The sequence below is a fragment of the Lepidochelys kempii genome, chromosome 2 (assembly GCF_965140285.1).
Source record: "Lepidochelys kempii isolate rLepKem1 chromosome 2, rLepKem1.hap1, whole genome shotgun sequence".
Classification (NCBI taxonomy): domain Eukaryota; kingdom Metazoa; phylum Chordata; order Testudines; family Cheloniidae; genus Lepidochelys; species Lepidochelys kempii.
The window spans coordinates 64774466-64793686 of NC_136381.1; the positions used below are offsets into that span (position 1 = coordinate 64774466).

A 19221-nucleotide genomic window follows, 5' to 3' on the forward strand; every position below is an offset into this window, starting at 1 on the left:
CATCTTTGTCTCTGCAGCCTTCAACCTTCCACAACAGTTCAGACATGTCTGAGGTTCTTGGACCACATGTCTGTTTGCACACAGGTGGTCCAGTTTACAAGGTTGTGCCTTCGCCCTCTTCAAATATGGCTTAGGACAGTCTACTGTCCATCCTCTAGACAGGCTGGTTCGTCTCTATCCGCTCGTCCTGGACTCCTTGCAGTGGTGGATGCATCCAGAGAAAGTTTACCAAGGTTTTGATTGTCTGGCTCTTGCCAGCCAAGCTGATTGTTAATGACTCTCCCTGATGGATGGGGGGGGGGGGGTACCTGGGGTCGCTGAAAGTACAGGGACAGGGGTTCGAGCAGGAGGCCTCACTACATATCAACTTCCTGGAACTGTGGGCCATATACAGTGCATGTCACACTTTTTTCGGCACTGTGTCAGAGACTCGGTGGTTCACATACTCACTGAGAATACCACTGTGATGTATTATGTGAACAGGGGAGTGTGCTCCAGGTTGCTCTGCCTAGAGGAGAACATTACTCCGATAGCCATTCACTTACCTGGGATTCAGAATAATCTCGTGGACCATCTCACCAGGTATTTTTCCCTAAGTCACAGATGGCCCTTGAAGACAAGTGTCCTCTGGGACAAGAAGAAATGTCATCTGTTCTGCTCTCGAGAGGGCCTCACTCCAGGCTCCCTGTCCAAGGTTTTCTATCTCAGGTGGTTCTTCTGAAATCCTTTCCCCTAATCCAGGTCATACTCAAGCTCAAGGCTGGCTCATTCTTATTGACCCAGCCTAGCTGAGATGGTGGTTCTCCGATCTTCTCTTGCTGTCTATTCAGCCTCCTATACTGCTGCCTCTCCATCCTGACCTACTAATTCAGAATCACAGCTGCATCTGTGGGGCTTGGGGGCAACACCGCCTCATGTAGCCAGGGAAGGGAGTACAGGTAGGAGGCACGTGTGCCACCCCTTTATGGGTACTGTTAAGCAATATTTCTGGCTCTGGTGCGCTGGGTGTGCACACACCTAAGTGGAATACACAGCATCATCGCATCTTGAAGAACCAGTTATATTAAGTAGCTGTTTCTTCTATTAGAAAAATACTAACCATGAGTGTCAAACTACCTCTTTTAGAAACATGATAGGCAGCTTATAACCTTAATGTTCTACCATGGAGAGCTTGTATGTGTATATACACACACTTACATTTTTGTTATCCTATTCAAAGTAGTTTAAATAGTATCTTAGATCTGCTTCTGTTATGAAGCGGACTTGTACTTTGGGGTAAGAGACGATTAATATAGCTCAAATAAACTTAATTCTGCATTGTCATACTTATTTTTTGTAGAATGTCAACTTGACTTTGAATTTCCTGTCTTGCTGATACTAAAGATCTACACATTTAATATTTTTCTCCCTTATGTATTTACAACTTTAAGTGATGCTTTAAGATTTAACTGCTTTGGTCTGTGAATATCTCCCCACTTGAAAAGCAATTTAAGTGTGCCTACTGTGTGTATGAGTGTGCACACTTTTTGAAAATTTGATTGATAAAACACTGTTAAGGTCCACCATTAATAATGAAGCAATTAGGGTGGATAAAAGTAAACTTAAAAAAAAATCAGATTTTTTAAAAATTTAAATTAAATGCATATTTTAAAAAAAACTATTTAAGAAAAGGAGTACTTGTGGCACCTTAGAGACTCACCAGTTTATATGAGCATAAGCTTTCGTGAGCTACAGCTCACTTCATCCAATGAAGTGAGCTGTAGCTCACGAAAGCGTATGCGCAAATAAATGGGTTAGTCTCTAAGGTGCCACAAGTACTCCTTTTCTTTTTGCAAATACAGACTAACATGGCTGTTACTCTGAAACCTATTTAAATTAAATTTGAAATTGACAGCCTATATTTGTTTAAACTCTCAATGATCTATTAAAATAATTTAAATTAAATTTTTAAACAAATAAGTAGTACACTGGCTGAAATTTTTAAAGAAAGTCAAACCACTGAACTAATGGAAGTTGCTGTGTACGCTCCGGGGACTAGAATTTGAAGTGCTAAACCAGCTTTTGACAGCACCAGCCTCTCCTCCAGCTGCGGAGAGAATGTTTTCTTTATTTCAGTTTTTATTCAATGAGTTCAGTTCGCTGACAAGTTCATTTAGAGTTAAGAAACTGATAGGTAATTGGAAAAAACAGTAAGGGTATTTTTGCCTTCTTCTATGCCTTCTTCTAAAGAATAAGTAAAAACTAGGTGTGAGAGCATGAGATCTACTAGTTTTAAAATCTTCATGGCTCTGGTGACCAGAAAACCAACCTTCCACACAAACTTCCTCGTGGCTGGACTTTACAAAAACTAGACAAGCCATTTACAAGACGTACTTTGCTTCTCTACAAAAGAAAAAGGACACTAAACTATCTAAACTACTACATGCCACAAGGGGCCACAACAGTGGCTCCCTTAACCCACCCAGCAATATTGTTAATCTATCCAACTATACTCTTAGCCCAGCAGAAGAATCTGTCCTATCTCAGGGCCTCTCCTTCTGCCCCTCCACCCCTACAAACATGATACAGTTCTGTGGTGACCTAGAATCCTATTTTCGACGTCTCCAACTCAAAGAATATTTCCAACACACCTCTGAACAACATACTAACCCACAGAGACCTTCCTACCAAGACTACAAAAAGAAGGATTCTGGGTGGACTCCTCTTGAAGGTCGAAACAACAGACTGGATTTCTACATAGAGTGCTTTCGTCGACATGCACGGGCTGAAATTGTGGAAAAGCAGCATCACTTGCCCCATAAACACAATGCCATCCACAGCCTCAGAAACAACTCTGACGCCATAATTGAAAAGGCTGACAAAGGAGGTGCTGTCATCATGAATAGGTCGGAATATGAACAAGAGGCTGCTAGGCAGCTCTCCAACACCACTTTTTACAAGCCATTACCCTCTGATCCCACTGAGGGTTACCAAAAGAAACTACACCATTTGCTCAAGAAATTCCCTGAAAAAGCACAAGAACATATCTGCACAGACACACTCCTGGAACCCCGACCTGGGGTATTCTATCTGCTACCCAAGATCCATAAACCTGGAAATCCTGGATGCCCCATCATCTCAGGCATTGACATCCCGTTGTCAGGGTGTAGATAATGTAGACTCCCTCCTCAGACCCTAAGCTACCAGCTATGTAGACTCCCTCCTCAGACCCTAAGCTACCAGCACTCCCAGCTGTCTTTGAGACACCATTGATTTCCTGAGGAAACTACAGTCCATCGGTGATCTTCCTGAAAACACCATCCTGGCCACTATGGATGTAGAAGCCCTCTACACCAACATTCCACACAAAGATGGACTACAAGCCATCAAGAACAGTATCCCCGATAATGTCACGGCAAACCTGGTGGCTGAACTTTGACTTTGTCCTCACCCATAACTATTTCACATTTGGGGACAATGTATACCTTCAAATCAGCAGTACATGCATGGCCCCACAGCATGCCAACATTTTTATAGCTGACTTAGAACAACGCTTCCTCAGCTCTCGTCCCCTAATGCCCCTACTCTACTTGCGCTACGTTTGATGACGTCTTCATCATCTGGACCCATGGAAAAGAAGCCCTTGAGGAATTGCACCATGATTTCAACAATTTCCATCCCACCATCAACCTCAGCCTGGACCAGTCCACACAAGAGATCCACTTCCTGGACACTATGGTGCTAATAAGCGATGGTCACATAAACACCACCCTATACCGGAAACCTACTGACCGCTATTCCTACCTACATGCCTCCAGCTTTCATCCAGACCACACCATACAATCCATTGTCTACAGCCAAGCTCTACGATACAACGCATTTGCTCCAACCCCTCAGACAGAGACAAACACCTACAAGAACTCTATCAAGCATTCTTACAACTACAATACCCACCTGCTGAAGTGAAGAAACAGATTGACAGAGCCAGAAGAGTACCCAGAAGTCACGTACTACAGGACATGCCCAACAAAGAAAATAACAGAATGCCACTAGTAGTCACCTTCAGCCCCCAACTAAAACCTCTCTAATGCATCATCAAGGATCTACAACCTATCCTGAAGGACGACTCATCACTCTCTCAGATCTTGGGTTAGTCCTTGCTTACAGACAGCCCCCAACCTGAAGCAAATACTCACCAGCAACCACATAACAGAACCACTCACCCAGGAACCTATCCTTGCAACAAAGCCCATTGCCAACTGTGTCCACATATCTATTCGGGGACACCATCATAGGGCCTAATCACAGTAGCCACACTATCAGAGGCTCCTTCACCTGCATATCTACCAATGTGATATATGCCATCATGTGCCAGCAATGCCCCTCTGCCATGTACATTGGTCAAACGCTACAGTCTCTACGTAAAAGAATAAATGGACACAAATGAGACGTCAAGAATTATAACATTCAAAAACCACTCGGAGAACACTTCAATCTCTTTGGTCACTCTATTACAGACCTAAATGTGGCAATTCTTCAACAAAAAAACTTCAAAAACAGACTCCAGCGAGAGACTGCTGAATTGGAATTAATTTGCAAACTGGATACAATTAACTTAGGCTTGAATAGAGACTGGGAGTGGATGGGTCATTACCCAAAGGAAAACTTTCCCCATGTTTATTCTCTCCCCCCCCCCCCCCGCCCACTGTTCCTCAGATGTTCTTATCAACTGCTGGAAATGGCCCACCTTGATTATCACTACAATAGGTGTCCCCCCCCCCCCAGCTCTCCTGCTGGTAATAGCTCACCTTACCTGATCACTCTTGATACAGTGTGTATGGTAACACCCATTGTTTCATGTTTTCTATGTATATAAATCTCCCCACTGTATTTTCCACTGAATGCATCCGATGAAGTGAGCTGTAGCTCACGAAAGCTTATGCTCAAATTTGTTAGTCTCTAAGGTGCCACAAGTACTCCTTTTCTTTTTTCAGAGACTATCAGTTCAGGGAAGAAAACCGAAGAGAAAAAAGGAGTTGAGCGCTGGCATCTTCTGAGAGAGTATTAAAGGCACAATATCAAACTGTCTGAATTTGAAGAATAGTAAGGGGCCAATATGGCCACATCAGGAGCTCATTAGGAACCTGAAAATCGTATGGAATCCTACAAAAAGTGGAAATATGGACAGATTGCTGAGGAGGAGTACAAAGAAATAGCACAAGCATGTAAGGAGAAAAATCAGAAAGGCTAAGGCACAAAATGAGTTGCACCTAGAAAGGGACAGTAAGAAGTTCTTTACATAAATTAGAAGCAAGGGAAAAACACAAATTGTAGGTCCATTACTGAGCAAGGAAGGAGAGCTAATAATTAATAATATCAAGAAGGCTGAGATGTTTAATGCCTATTTTACTTCAGTCTTCACTAAAAAGATTAATGCTGATCATGTGTTCAACACAATATTAACAACAAGGTGGAACGAAGACAAGTCAGAACAAGGAAGGAACAGGTTTAAGAATATTTAGATGTATTCATTTGAAATTTAAAATCTGCAACACAAGTTCTACTTTTGGGGGGGAGGGAACACTGCAGTAGGCATCTTAATGTTTTGATGGAAATACTACCTTCAGTAGTAAGTATAGGAGTAAGACGGGTTTTTTTTAAATAACCTACCCAGTTATAATTAATAGATATTGATAGTGATAGAACACTCCCAAGATTATCACAGCTTTACACTGGCAAGGAAGTATTCTAGCTAAGAATGGCTAATGTATGACTAAGGGACATCATTTTCTTGTGTATATACAGAAAATAGCTGTAAAATTAATATATTGTTGCAAAACAATAATCCAGCAGATCAGGATGGAAGATTCAGACATGTGACAGAAAAAGTTGAAAAAAGAAAAGTTGGAAAGAATAGGATGCAGAGAGATTTGTATTTATTTATTTATTTATTGGCGGCAAGAGTCCACAAATAAGCTATTGGTCTACCAAAGTGTTCAATTATGAAGGCTAGGTAGATGAAGTCTGTGTAAAAGTTGTCTGTTGCTTTGGTAACTTACTGAGTATTGGAGACCATAAATCTCTGAAATTTCGCTCCCATCTGCTAACTATCATTTTTCATAGAAAAGACTTTAATGGAAAATCTACTTTAAAGTCAAATCAGAGAAGAGTGAGTTTTCTTTAGTTACCCTTTCTTGCATACCACTGTTACCTAATCTAACTAGGTTCTATATGTCCACCTTCTCTGAACCCTTTTAACCTTGTATGATAGCAGACTGAAAGCGTTGTACAAAACCACATAGTGCAGGGGTTCTCGCAACAAAAAAATTAGTGGCTTCAGAGTGCGACCCCCAACTCTTGCTGGTGGCCACTCTGACAGTTTTTCCTAAAATACTTCATTAACTTTAGGAAAAACAAATAAATATGCACATATACAGATCCAAATCAGTGTAATTTATTTATGTAGGGTTTTTTGCAGACTCAATAATAAAAATAACATACAGGTGTCTGTATTGTTTACTGGACCTAAACAGAATGGAAACACAAATGCAGTGCATTGCATGTTCTTATCTTTTGCAGGTTTTTTTTCTTTCTTTTTTTGCTTGCTTTTTTTTAGTGACTTGCTAGCTAGTAAGTCTTGTTTCTATTAAGTGATATTTGTATGTTAATATAACTTTTCACAGCAGCAGTCTTGCTAGCTAGGAGGCAGTGAAAAGCTATATTAACGAACGTGAAAAGTGATATTAACATAACAGACTTATTCAGCTCTGGTAAGCTGGAGGACAAATTAAGCCTTGGATGGGGAAGTGGTAGGGAAGCAGCAGGAGCCAGAGGCAATGGGGTGGTGAGGCTGGACGGGGCCAGAGCCTGAAGCCCCGCAGTCGTAGGATAGAGCCTGCTGCCCCAGAGATGAAGCCAGAAGCCTGAACCCCACCACTCCTGGGAAGGTGGGGAACTCACACTAGCTGCCTGCTCCTTTGGCGTTTTTGGCTCCGCTGCTTCCCCCCAGCACCCCTCAATCACCATCCAAGAGGCTGTGGCGTCAAGAAAAGCCCCTCGTGGGTGCATTTGAGAAACACTGAGTCATGGTGTATCTTTATAGTTGTCAAAACAGCATTTTCAGGTATCCATGTGTGATAGACTATACATAGTAATTACCTTAACTGGCCCCCATTATGTGGCCACTGTCTTCACCACCTATTCTGTGCCTTTTCCCTATTATTTGAATTCACTTCCTATTGTACTTGAATCACAAGTAGTATTCACTGAGCACTGCCAAGTCATAGCAGATGCCAAGTTTTTAAAATTTTTGTTTGGTTATGCCTTCTTAAAAAAAGGGCTTTGAAGAAATTTTTAGTTGGTGGATGGTTTTATTTTTAAAATTAGTTGGTTATGGTTTCTCTCTACATGTTTTAAAAGCCTTTTTGTGAATTACTATGATCATTTAATAAGCAGTATCATCCATTAATACCTTATTTTCCTCTCCAGTGTTGTGAATTATTTGAAGTTGTATTGTGGAGATTATGGTTTCTAATCAACAAAAGCAGTGCAAGTTTGCTTATATTCTGCAAGGTAGTAATACTGTATTTTCTGTTGCCATATCTGATTATTTTAAAAAATAAATTCATATCCCTGCCTATAGTATAGGCTCCACTATATCGCCACTGTTGCTGGTAAATTACTTGTCTTGTTTTCTCAGCATAGGGAAAACATTGTGACCTAAAGAGAGCTTTTGAGGATGAAGGGTATTGAGGATTAAATATGTGGAATGTAGCATTGTCACAGTTATCCAATTTTTCTATCAGAGAACCACTGTGGGTGTTGGTCACCACTGAATTGGTTTAGTTTTAAATGGTAACAATCATGTGTAGGTTTTCAGAACTGAAAAGGACGTGAAGGATGCTCCTATATTTGTTTGTGCCACATTATTTTAGAAATTTTATGCTTATAGAGAGATTATGTGGTTACTATTGGTAAAATCAGCATGGGCTTTGTAGGAAAATGCTTATTTAATAAGGAAAGAACCTCTTTGTGTGTATTTATGCTGCAGAGTTTAAGAAGTCATTTTGGGACTGAAGTCCATCTTCTTTCCTTTTTGCTAATGCAAAATGGCTGGTAGCTGTGACCCAAATTAAGAATGCTAGAGGCGAACTTGAGGTGCAGTTGAAAGGAGCGACTATCTGGGTTACTCAGTTCATATTTATTCTCTAATTCCTGGATGTTCTTAGTAGTCATGTTTTTTTCATTTGTAGTTATTTAGCTGTGTTTTATCCTTTAATGTGGACAGCAACAAGTTTCAAAAAAACAGTTTACTCGGGATGTTAGGAAAAAGTGTATGTGCCAACACAAAGCAAGTTTCTTGGGTGCAGGCTAGCTTGAAAATTGCTACACAGACAAACTCTGGGTCTAGACTTTGTTTTAGTTTATGCTGCTGGATTTAATGCCCTTACAACTTGGGCATTGAGGCATGACTTATTACAAAAAATACAGCAGCACAGTTTGTTCTGTTTCATTTGCCTGGTATGTTTGGTGTTCAGGGATTAAGGGAGGAGAAAGGACCAACTATCCAGAATGCTTTGTTAAGAGGAGGGAGTAAATTTGATTGTCGTCAGCTCTGGATTTCCATATGAGAGCTTAAAAGCCTGTAGCTTGTGAAGATTGCTCTAAAAATAGCTTCAGTGAAGAGTTGGCAGTCAGGTCCAGTTTCAGGTTCTAGCTGAGTTAGCTTTATTAAACTTTTTTTTGCCACTGTTGCAAGACTAGATTGAGGGTAACTCGTTCCTTGTTCCACCTTGGATGTTGATTTTGGATTCCAATATACTTATTTTATCCATGGATAAAGAACACTAGTGCCATGGCTGAAGATTCAGGTATAATTCTAACCTTTGGCAGAAATGAAAAAATGCATAATTGTACTTTGGCTGTGTCTGTCTTTTGTGCTCAGCTGAATAAGGAGCATATTGTAGTATGTGGGTGTTTTGGATTCAGTTTACTATTTTGCTCTGCATCACAAACTGCTTTTATTTTTGCTATTTAAATTAATTCTGAAGTAGAGATCTTTTTTTCCCTAGATTTTTATGGTAGGTGGTCAGTCATACTCAACATAGGTTTTTAGCATAGTATTCCTATTAAAATAGAAGGCTTTTTTTTACATGTGAAGGTTTCACTTGAGCTTGCTTGCTTGCTTGCTTGCTTTATTTATTTTATTTATTATTTTTTTAAAGTAGAGCACATTTCCGAACGTATTAAGAACCATAAGTAAATGAACAAATTTGTTCCCACATAACCTCTTTATTCATAGAAACTATTCATAACCAGTAGCTTAACATTTGTTATTGAGGAGTATTATGTAGTTCAAGACACTTACGGTATCTGTATAAAGACACATGGCAGGGTAAGCAAAGGCTTACCAGATATGGAAACTGACCTATTTTCTACATAGCTGATATGTGCGGAGAAAGGGCTTCAAAGTTGAATTAACTCCCTGGAATGAGTTCAAAACCAGAGTTAGTATTCCTTAATGGTTAGCTAGCTTTTAGCTCTGACTCTATGTATGTATGTTTGCTTCTGTAAATGATGGATGAATCTTATAGTGAAGAATTGAACATTTTCTTTTTTTTTTTAAATGGTTGCAAGTTAGAGCAGATCTGTTTTGTTTGATTTCTGCATAGTAAAATTGTTCAAAGCACTTAAAGGTGGGGAGTCAAAGCTTGTAAATGGAAGCTACACTTGTAACAGATGATATTTGTGTTGTAGGGTCTGATTCTGCGAGACTTGAATAAAACTGTTCTTTAGAAGTGGAAGTATGCAGCAGTAATATTAGGTTACTTATTTAATTTAAAAAGCTATTATTTAGATGTCCTATCTTGTTGCTCTGTGGTACACAGTCCTTTTTCCAGAGAGACAGTGGTAAAGAAAATGCCACGAGAGAAAAGAGTATAGAAAAGAAATGGAAGTATAAAATAGAATCATGCTATATTTGCTCATGCAAATACAAATAGTTTTCTTTACTATATCATATGATCTTTGACACAGACTTCTTTAAAACACCCATTTAATATAAGCTGTTCTTACAAGTACATAATCACAACTATGTTTCATAAGAGTTGGATGTGTGGTGGTTTAGCTTATAAAATAGCATATTTATCTATGCTCTCTCTAAACATTCAGTAACTTCTTAGCCAGGGATTTTTTTTTCATATGATTTGTAATATTTGCTATATATATATTACACCTTGTTTATCGTTGCCTGCAACCTTCCCTTGTGAATTTAACCACTAATCACTAGTGTATTGAACTATACTCATGTGTCCGAGCATGAGGTTAAACTGTCCTAGTCTCTTTCTAAAGATTAGTGGAAACACCATACTGGGGGAAAGTTATGGTTAGAATGTCAAAGAAACAGAATTCTATACTTTATAAACAAAAATCTGTGCTTCTAGGACCAATATTAAATAGATTTTTTTTTTCTCCATTATAAATATTGCATCAGTAACAACTGAGCTGATGCGGCTGTTTTTGTGACTGTCTTTACTCTGCATATAAAGCAATAAATAGGGTGAAGGGTTAGCTTAGTATGTCTGTGATCCTGACATCAAGCAGGGACTGCCATGTAAGTCAGCTAAAGAGGCCACCACTATCCCTACTTCCTCTACCCTTATCAGGGCTACTACCTTTTAGTGTGGCTTTTTGTGTGTGTTTTTTTGTTTTGTTTTGTTTTAAACTTGTGATCATTTAGCATTTAGGTCTCATTTTTCCTAATTAATCATATTAAAGATGGCAAACAAATATTTGACCTGGACTTTATATGAAAATACTGATATTAAACACAAATCTTAATCACAGTACATTAGTGATGCTTAAATATTCTTTGCATTTGAAAAATGTATAACGTATCTTTTTAATTCAGTAAAGATTTGGCCTAAACTATTTGGGTTAACTCTGTTGTCTGGCAACCTTTGAAAAGTTGAGTCATTACAATAACTTTGCTGCTGTATTGTCGGATTATAATACCCTTTTGTAAAGTTTTTACTTTCCCCTAGTGGATTTGAAGTGCATGCACACTGCACATCTAAATAATCACTAGTTCCTTTTCCTTCTAATTAATTGTACTGGCAGACTCCCTTCACCTGTGAGAAAATCCAGGAAAAAACTGTATTCTGTTTTTATTCATTTTATTTGTGTTTATAACGTGGTGTGTGTTCTTTTAAAAAATGTAGTTAATCTTTTTTGGTATTTTTACTTTTATTTAAAAAAATGAGTTTTCTTATTTCTAGCTGGATTTTTTTCATTGTAACTTTAAATGTAAATTTAATATCTCCAAGAAACATCGTGAAGGTTTGCAAGATTTACATTGGAAAGCAGGGACTACCTGTCTGATACTTCTGTGAGCAAGTGGGTGGGGAGTAGGAATAGCACTGGATCTGCCATTGCTTGCCAGCAAGAATTGTTGGCTAGGTACACAGCAGGGAGTAAACTGCTGTATGAAAATGTTTTGAAGTAACCTTTTCCCTAGAGCAAGGGGGAAACGGGAGAAATTTTGATGCTCTAAGTCACATTTCTTTCTCTGCCCTTAATAAAGGGATGCTCATACCAGATTGTAATTTTATAGTTTAGCCCTGTGAGTTGGGTACATAATATACTAACTCTGTTTTTAACATGAAGGCTTTAGAAACTTTTGGCAAATGGATACAATTAATCTCGCTGCTATTCATTTGCCTCGTCCTTTTTGAGCAGTAAAGAAGGGAACAACAAGGTGGCTGCGTTGTAGATCAAAACCCGTAATGTGTTCTAGCATTTGAACTCTGTCTACACAAGTGACAATGATGTGTGGTTTTTTTAAATGAGTTAGCTCAGTCAATTTATCTTAACTAGATAGAAAATCCCGTTTAAACCAGTGTAGATCTGATTTAACACGTCTTAGATCCTTTGATCTGATCATATTGTCACCTTCGTGGGGGCCTAGGAAACAATACAACCAATTTAAACTATCTAAAAGGAGTTAAACTGTGTATATGCAGGCATTAAGGAGGTAGATGTTCAATCGAGTTAGCTTCACTCATTTAAAAAACACCCTTTTTGCCTGCATATGAAAACCCTCTCTATTACAATTACTACTAATAATAAAGGAGATAATAGTAGTGAAAGTAACTTAAACCTGGTCTAAAATTTATGTCAACCTGTCTCACTTGGAGTTAAGACGATTTAAACCCTGGTACTGAGCCCAGAGAACGGATAGGTCAACAGATGAATTTTTCCGTTGACCTAGCTACTGCCTTTCCAGGAGGTGGATTTACTACATTGATTGGGAAAAACCCTTTCTGTTGCTGTAGCAAATGTCTACACTATGCTATGTAGGGTTATGGTGGCACTAGGTAATGCTATAGTGGCATAGCTGCAGCTATGCCACTGTAGTGCTTGTAGTGTAAACAGCCTTACAAAAGTTATTGAGCACTTGGTACTACAGAAACATTATTCTGTCATGATAGAATACGTTACTTGCGCAGTTTGTAAAAACATGCATACTTTTATTATAAAATATTATGCCTTCTAATAGTAACCCAGTTTCCATGTTTACACATATTTAACAGAGACAAAGCATGGAGGAAACAAGAATGGGAAGAAAGAAGGCCTCTCTGGAAGCTCGTTTTTCACCTGGTTTATGGTAATAGCACTGCTGGGAGTTTGGACATCAGTAGCAGTTGTTTGGTTTGAACTTGTAGATTATGAAGAAGTTCTAGGTAAGAACTTTAATTTCTTAATATGTATAATTTAGTGTGTCAGAAAATGTGCTTCTTGTATCTTCATTCATTGAATTGAAGCATTTTCCGATTTCAGGAAGAAAGACTGAAGATTTAATCTTGCCTTCAGATAGATGGGAGCACATCACCAATTTGTAAATTAACTACTGCACATATATTTGCAAGTGTATTATTTTTACTAGATAAATATGTCAGTGGACACCTGGTATGATAGGATGCGTACTGTGCTTTTTGTATCATGTTTAAAATTCACAGTTCTGATAGTATTTGTTTTTTTGTTTTTTTTTTTTAAAAACTTCATGTTTATTAGGCGCTAAGAAATCTGTCCAGTCTTCACCTAGCTGATGCTTTGTTAGTTTGTACTTGATCTTTGATGCAGGTGAATCTAGGAGGATATTATAATTGACCTGTATGTAAGGTTCAAACATCTGATTAAAAACCTGATAGGGTCTGATGATGATGCAAATAATGATTTTTGTATTTTTACCATGCATGCAGCCAAAGCAAAGGACTTCCGTTATAACTTGTCAGAGGTACTTCAAGGTAGGCTATTGGGAAACAAACTTCCTTCACTCTCCCTGGAATTAAAATTTCATGCTAATCATATTCTGTTTTACTCTTTATTTTAACTTTTAAAAAAATTTCTTTCCTTCAGTCATTATTCAAATAAAAGACTCCGGCATTTTGTTATTTCTAACTTTTTTCTTCCTATTCTTGGAGAAATTCAGTTCTTCTTACTAGCTGAATGTTACAGAATTTCTAACTATGTACTTCAATCTGAAAATCAACAGCAATAATTTAGATTTCATTGTTGCAACAGAGTAGTGATGGCTTATTTATAGTCTATTCTGGACCTGTTCCTGGAATTCTGCTTCCACCAAACTGTCCTATTTTATAAACTATATTTTAGTTTATTAAAATTTTCTGTAGGATTATTTTTTTGTGAAGAACAGGAAAATAGTGGTTAACATTTATTTTTATTTTTGTATAAATTTTTGCCCCTGTGTTAGTGGTTGGTAACCGTTCTTTCCTCAAGGGAAAAGCAATGGCATGCTCAGAATAAACTGATAGGCTGTAAGAACCTCTAAATTTTACAACTCCTCCCCATGATCTTATAGCTTTGTGATTCAGGCTTCAGTTTTGCCATGATAATTGAGATATATCAAAAACTAATTAAGTATTAAATGACCTACTAATTGATTTGTTGATCCCAGGAAACATCTTCTTTTAGATGACATAGTTTTAGGTAATACTTTATTTTCTAGAAGAGACTACATTCCCCTGAGTGTTAAATCTATATGGCTGCTAAAGCTATTGTGGCTGAAATAAAAGAAAAGCAAGATCTCTCATGTTTTGATCATGTATTAAAAATCCTTACTAGATTTTACTGATTAAGGCAGCTACCATTTATGACATGTTGCTTTTGCTTCTCCGTGTATACCATGGGTCATGACTAGTGATGATGATATGCCCTGGATGATGATTAGTTTCTTAGCTACAGTAAACCTGTGTAGCCATTGGTGAAATGTCTGTGAATTCTTTCCTGCTTTTTGTGGGATATGGGCTGCTTCTGTTCCACTAACCCAATACTGAAACCAGTCTACCATAATTTTAACTGTCCGATAACATATATATGGGAAGTGTCTAGAATAGCAGTCAGTATGAAGAGAGAAAAAAAGAAATGGTGATTAGATTGCATAAATTTGTTTGATTACACCCTTTCAGATTGCTCGTGGTCATACAGCTAGCTTTGAATTCAATACATTCAGATAAAGTGCACAATTTCTAATTGAATTATATACTTGCTGTTGTGTGTGACAGACTAAAGAAATTATGCATTGAAATAGATATCGACCTATACTCCATTAAGAATCCTATTTAGAGAATGTGTTGTACTCAGTATGGTTTTGCTGTTTTCCACATGACTAAAATTGAATTAGGCAGACAGAGGCTAAATCATTAAAATATATATAATATTTACAACCCACTGTATATAATGAACACATGTTGAACATATTACTTTGGAAGCATTTTACTGAAGTCTTTCATCCTTATCCCTTCTTTTTTGTGTTTTAGGCAAGCTTGGGATATATGATGCTGATGGAGATGGAGATTTTGATGTGGAAGATGCCAAAGTTTTGCTAGGCAAGTACACACAGAACTTTTTGGATTACAATCTGAAGTCTATGTAACATACCCTTCATATTTCATATTGCTTGATTTTGTCTCACTTTATGACATTAAGTGATTAAATTGGGAAATAGAGAAATACCCTAAAAATATAATTCTTTGCATGAAAATTGTAGGAACTCTTTTTCCTCTACAAAGTAGGTAGAATTATTTATTACCTCACATTACTTGACTTTAAGATCCTCAGACCTCAAAGTATTCACTTATCATTATACCAAGAATTTTTAAAAATTGATTATTTTATGTAAGATGGACCAGTACTTAAAATGCTCACAGTATTACAGCATTGTTCAAACATGTGTCAGGTCCATTGTAAATCAGGTTGTAGTAGAAATAACTAAATATTATATAAATGCTTTCTATACATTAAAAGTATGAGCATTTTGCCTTTATTGTCTGTTGTCCCTCAGAGGGGTCCTGAAAGCTCCAAAGATCACTGTTTACTTCATTTGCCCTTCAAAGGTCTTGCATAGCCTTGACTATCCCTTTGACATAGAAAAAGCCTAGTCTAGGCTTCCTCTGGAGCACACCAACATTACTCCATTTGTGGCTAGAGAATACCTTTTCTTGTATTCACCTGGAATTTTAGTGGAGATATTTCTAGAACATAAAGTTCAGATACTATTCATGTTAATGTACTACATCAGATTCATTAAGACCTCTGGACCACCATGTCTCAAACTTGGATCAAGACTTGCATGGTTATTTCATATGTAGCTGAAAATAAGTTCCATGTTGGGTTTTGACTTCAGTTTATTCTTCTTTTCTTTTTCTCTTGTTCAAATTAACCTATTCAGAGTTCTGGGCACATATATAAATGTTACCAATAAAAACAATACATATACTGGTCGGACTGACATCCAAACTGAATCCTTCTGAATCTCTCCCACAATTCCCTTCCACTCTATTATAACATTGATCATCACAGCCTTTTAAAAAAAGGTAAATAGGGAGCCTGAATAGAGGGAAATAAGGAGCAATATATTGATCTCAAAACTCACCTCACTGTTGAAACTAAAGAGAAAATAATTTGTGTACTTGTTGAATAGAAAACTTTGAGAAATTGTTACTCAGTGTACAAAGCTGGTGAAATACTTTGTCATCAAATGGAATTGGAAAGAGTAACTGAAAAATTTCAATTCAGTGTCCTGAAATTACCTGTACTGTTTACATCTTGATGGTGCATCACTGCAAAATATTACATAAGAACAGCCATACTGGGTCAGTGGTTAATGCCAGGTGCTTCTGAGGGAATGAACAGAATAGGCAATCATCAAGTTGATCCATCCCATGTTGCCCATTCCCAGCTTCTGGCAAACAGCGGCTAGGGACACCATTCCTACCTATCCTGGCTAATAGCCATTGATGGGCCTATCCTCCATGAATTTATCTAGTTCTTTTTTTGAACCCAGTTATAGTCTTGGCCTTCACAACATCCTCTGGCAAAGAGTTCCACAGGTTGACTGTACGTTGTGTGAAGAAATACTTCCTTTAGTTTTTGGTTTTTTTTTTTAAAAACCTGCTGCCTATTAATTTCATTTGGTGACCCATAGTTCTTGTGTTGTGTTGATGCCACACTTCAGTGCAAACTTCTAGTATAGAATCAGAACATTGTGCATGCTCTCTGAAGGGCCATTTAGTGCTACCCTCCCCGATTCCTGTCTGAAGAGAGAGGCAAGAATCTTTGTTCTTCAGTCCATTTGTTTAGTTCTTCTGTTTAGGGAGAGAACTCTGGAGATCAGAGCTACATTCAGTCTGCTGAAGACAGGTAGAGCAAGAAGAATTCTAATCAAACCTATGACTATAGGGCTGTGTGTGTCTGTAGAGCGACAGATTGGGAGCTGGCACTGAACATTACACATGCTTGTATTTTATCTTGTTTTTTGTCAACTTATGATAAACTCTAACAGATTTTTTTTCCTGTAATCATTCTGCAAATCTGAATTTTCTCATGGTGTATATAAATAGGACAATACTCTGAATATTGCTTTCATGGCTGTCTCATTCTGGCTGCATAGCTGGTAGCAAGATACATGTGTTGCTCTTTGATACATCTCCACTTTTACAGAACTTGATATGATTGGGGATTCTGCCAGTTCTGTGACACTGTTTCTATAATAAACTCACCTTCCAATGTGCATAAAACATAAATACTGTCTCCTTTAAATATGTTATAAAAGGTCACAGATCAGTTACTATTTTTCCCCTCTAAATACTAGTTTTGAAATATAATTTTACTGTTACAACAATATGTTCTGGAGGATGGGAAAAATAATGGGTGGTTTTAAGTAGTTCTGTTGCAGATTAATACACAAACTTTAGGAATTAAAAAAATAAAACTGGTCAAGCCATTCCATAGTATGATTTAATTGCAGTTCACATTTTAGGAAAGAAATAGATAGTAGCCAAGGGACTTGGTTCTGTTAATAATCTTGTATAAATAGATAATAATCTGTATAGTACCATATATATTCATAGGGCTCTAAAGACAAGTAAAAGAAATGACCCTGCCCTGAGAAATGTGCCGTCTAAAATTAAGTTTGTGAAGCTAATGAAGAAACACGTATATTAATAAGGCTGCTTCATCTGCTTGCGTGTAACTATCCAAGTACTTGCATGGTGTGACTATTTTACTATGTATCTTGTGTGACTTTGATTAGATTTTTTTTTTTTTCCGTTTTGTCAAAGGGTATCTTTTTTGGTGCATATATCTGTGGGAGTACAAAATTAAGAGATTGTTTCCATGTTAATTTAATACAGTATTAATAAGGAGAAGATATTTATTGCATAATATTTAATGCTAATAAACCATAATTTTTTCTGTTCTTTAACTGGCCTTTAAAGTAGGAGAGAAATCACTGTGCTTTAAAATCCTTGACATTCAGACCGCCTACTGGCAGCACCAAAGGTGACATCCACTTTCAATAATATTGTAGCTGCCAGCAGGTTTAAAATTTATTTTAGTTAACTTAATTATAAATATAATTTACATTTTCTAAATAGCGAAAAGTGATTCTCACCAATGTGCTTTCAAGAGGAGCAAAAGGAATGTAGGTTTTTATTGCAGGAGTGTGATAAGTAGATGATTTTAATATACCATGTGCTACAATAATTATGTACGCTGGAACAGGAGGAGACTGCAGTATCCATCTTAAATTTCTTTTGTATTGATTTTGGACCCTATTCCTCTTTCTGTTGAAGTTATTGACTTCACAGGGAGTAAGGTTGGGTGTTTGGCTAGTACCCTTCACGCATTTGAAGCAGTAGTTTGTTGGGGGGGGGGGGAAAGAACCTTTATCTTTCTGCCCAAACAAAATAGTTTTTTGCAGTTCAGTTGTAGACCCTTATTTTCAGGCTGAATTGATTTAAGTTTTTGGGGATCTTTGAAAGATGCATCGTATGTTTTATAAAAAAGACATTGGAGATGGCCTGTAACTACTGCATGAAGCATTGGTGTAAATGAGGGCAGAATTTTGGTCCTCAAAACTTATTTTTGAAACTTTAAGCAAATATAAGGTTCCTGCATTATTTTGGGCTGGAGTAAATAAATGCATGGCTAATTTAAATCTATATTGGATTTCTCTATATTTGTTATCTTTTAAAAAAAAAAAAACAGTGCAAAGCGGCATTATGTTTTAAGTTGCCAAATCATGCATAAACAAAGTAATCAAGAATAGAGAATATTAGCTTTTTTAATCCTGCTATTCTTTCTTTGCTATGTTATGCACCCTTTTAAAAAGAAGTTAGCTTTCAAGTTTGCTAAATTAGTTTCTTGTATGTCCACTGGTGCCATTTGATTAACCTTCTCATTCCAAATGATAGAGACAACTACCAAGAGTTCTTGTACCCTTTTTTCCTTACTTGCTAGTTCCTCCTGTTGACTGAACTGACACCTCAATCTTGTCTACTGCCTCTGCTTAGAAAAAGGGAGCTTCCTCATCTGCGTCTCTGAGAGCATATGTTTTGGATTCTTTTTTTAACCTCTTCCCTCACTTTCATCCTAACTGAAAGGAAATTGACCTCCTAAGTAGAAGTGAGGGCGTTTGGGGGAATTCCCTTAGCAGTAGAGGTCTGCCCAAGTGCTTCTTCCTGCTGCAGTTATTAGTGGCTTCAGTGGGACTTCAAAGAGACATATCTTGTGCTCAGCAATGCCTAGTGCAGAAGTGACCTTGAGGCCACTTCTGTTTTCCAGGCTTATTGGGAACTATTTAGGAAAAATTCTACAAGATCCAGTTTTTAATAGATCAGCTCCTAAACCCACAGCAATGTGTCCGCAGCCTAATTTCTGTAA

The 19221-nt window shown here is 37.5% G+C and overlaps 1 protein-coding gene across 14 annotated transcripts in view; it reads left to right on the plus strand.

The window, feature by feature from the left end:
• Nucleotides 1-19221, plus strand: part of ASPH (aspartate beta-hydroxylase) — a 206679-nt gene that overhangs the window by 26711 nt on the left and 160747 nt on the right. For 10 of the 14 annotated variants that reach the window (XM_073331031.2, XM_073331032.2, XM_073331035.2 and 7 more), the window contains 3 exons: nucleotides 12570-12719; nucleotides 13239-13283; nucleotides 14817-14885. In XM_073331031.2, coding sequence (XP_073187132.1) covers nucleotides 12570-12719; nucleotides 13239-13283; nucleotides 14817-14885 — 264 coding nt within the window. Of the gene's footprint in view, nucleotides 1-7641; nucleotides 8850-12569; nucleotides 12720-13238; nucleotides 13284-14816; nucleotides 14886-19221 lie in introns of those variants that run through there. The other 4 variants (XM_073331037.2, XM_078851526.1, XM_073331042.2 and 1 more) reach the window with 4 other exon arrangements.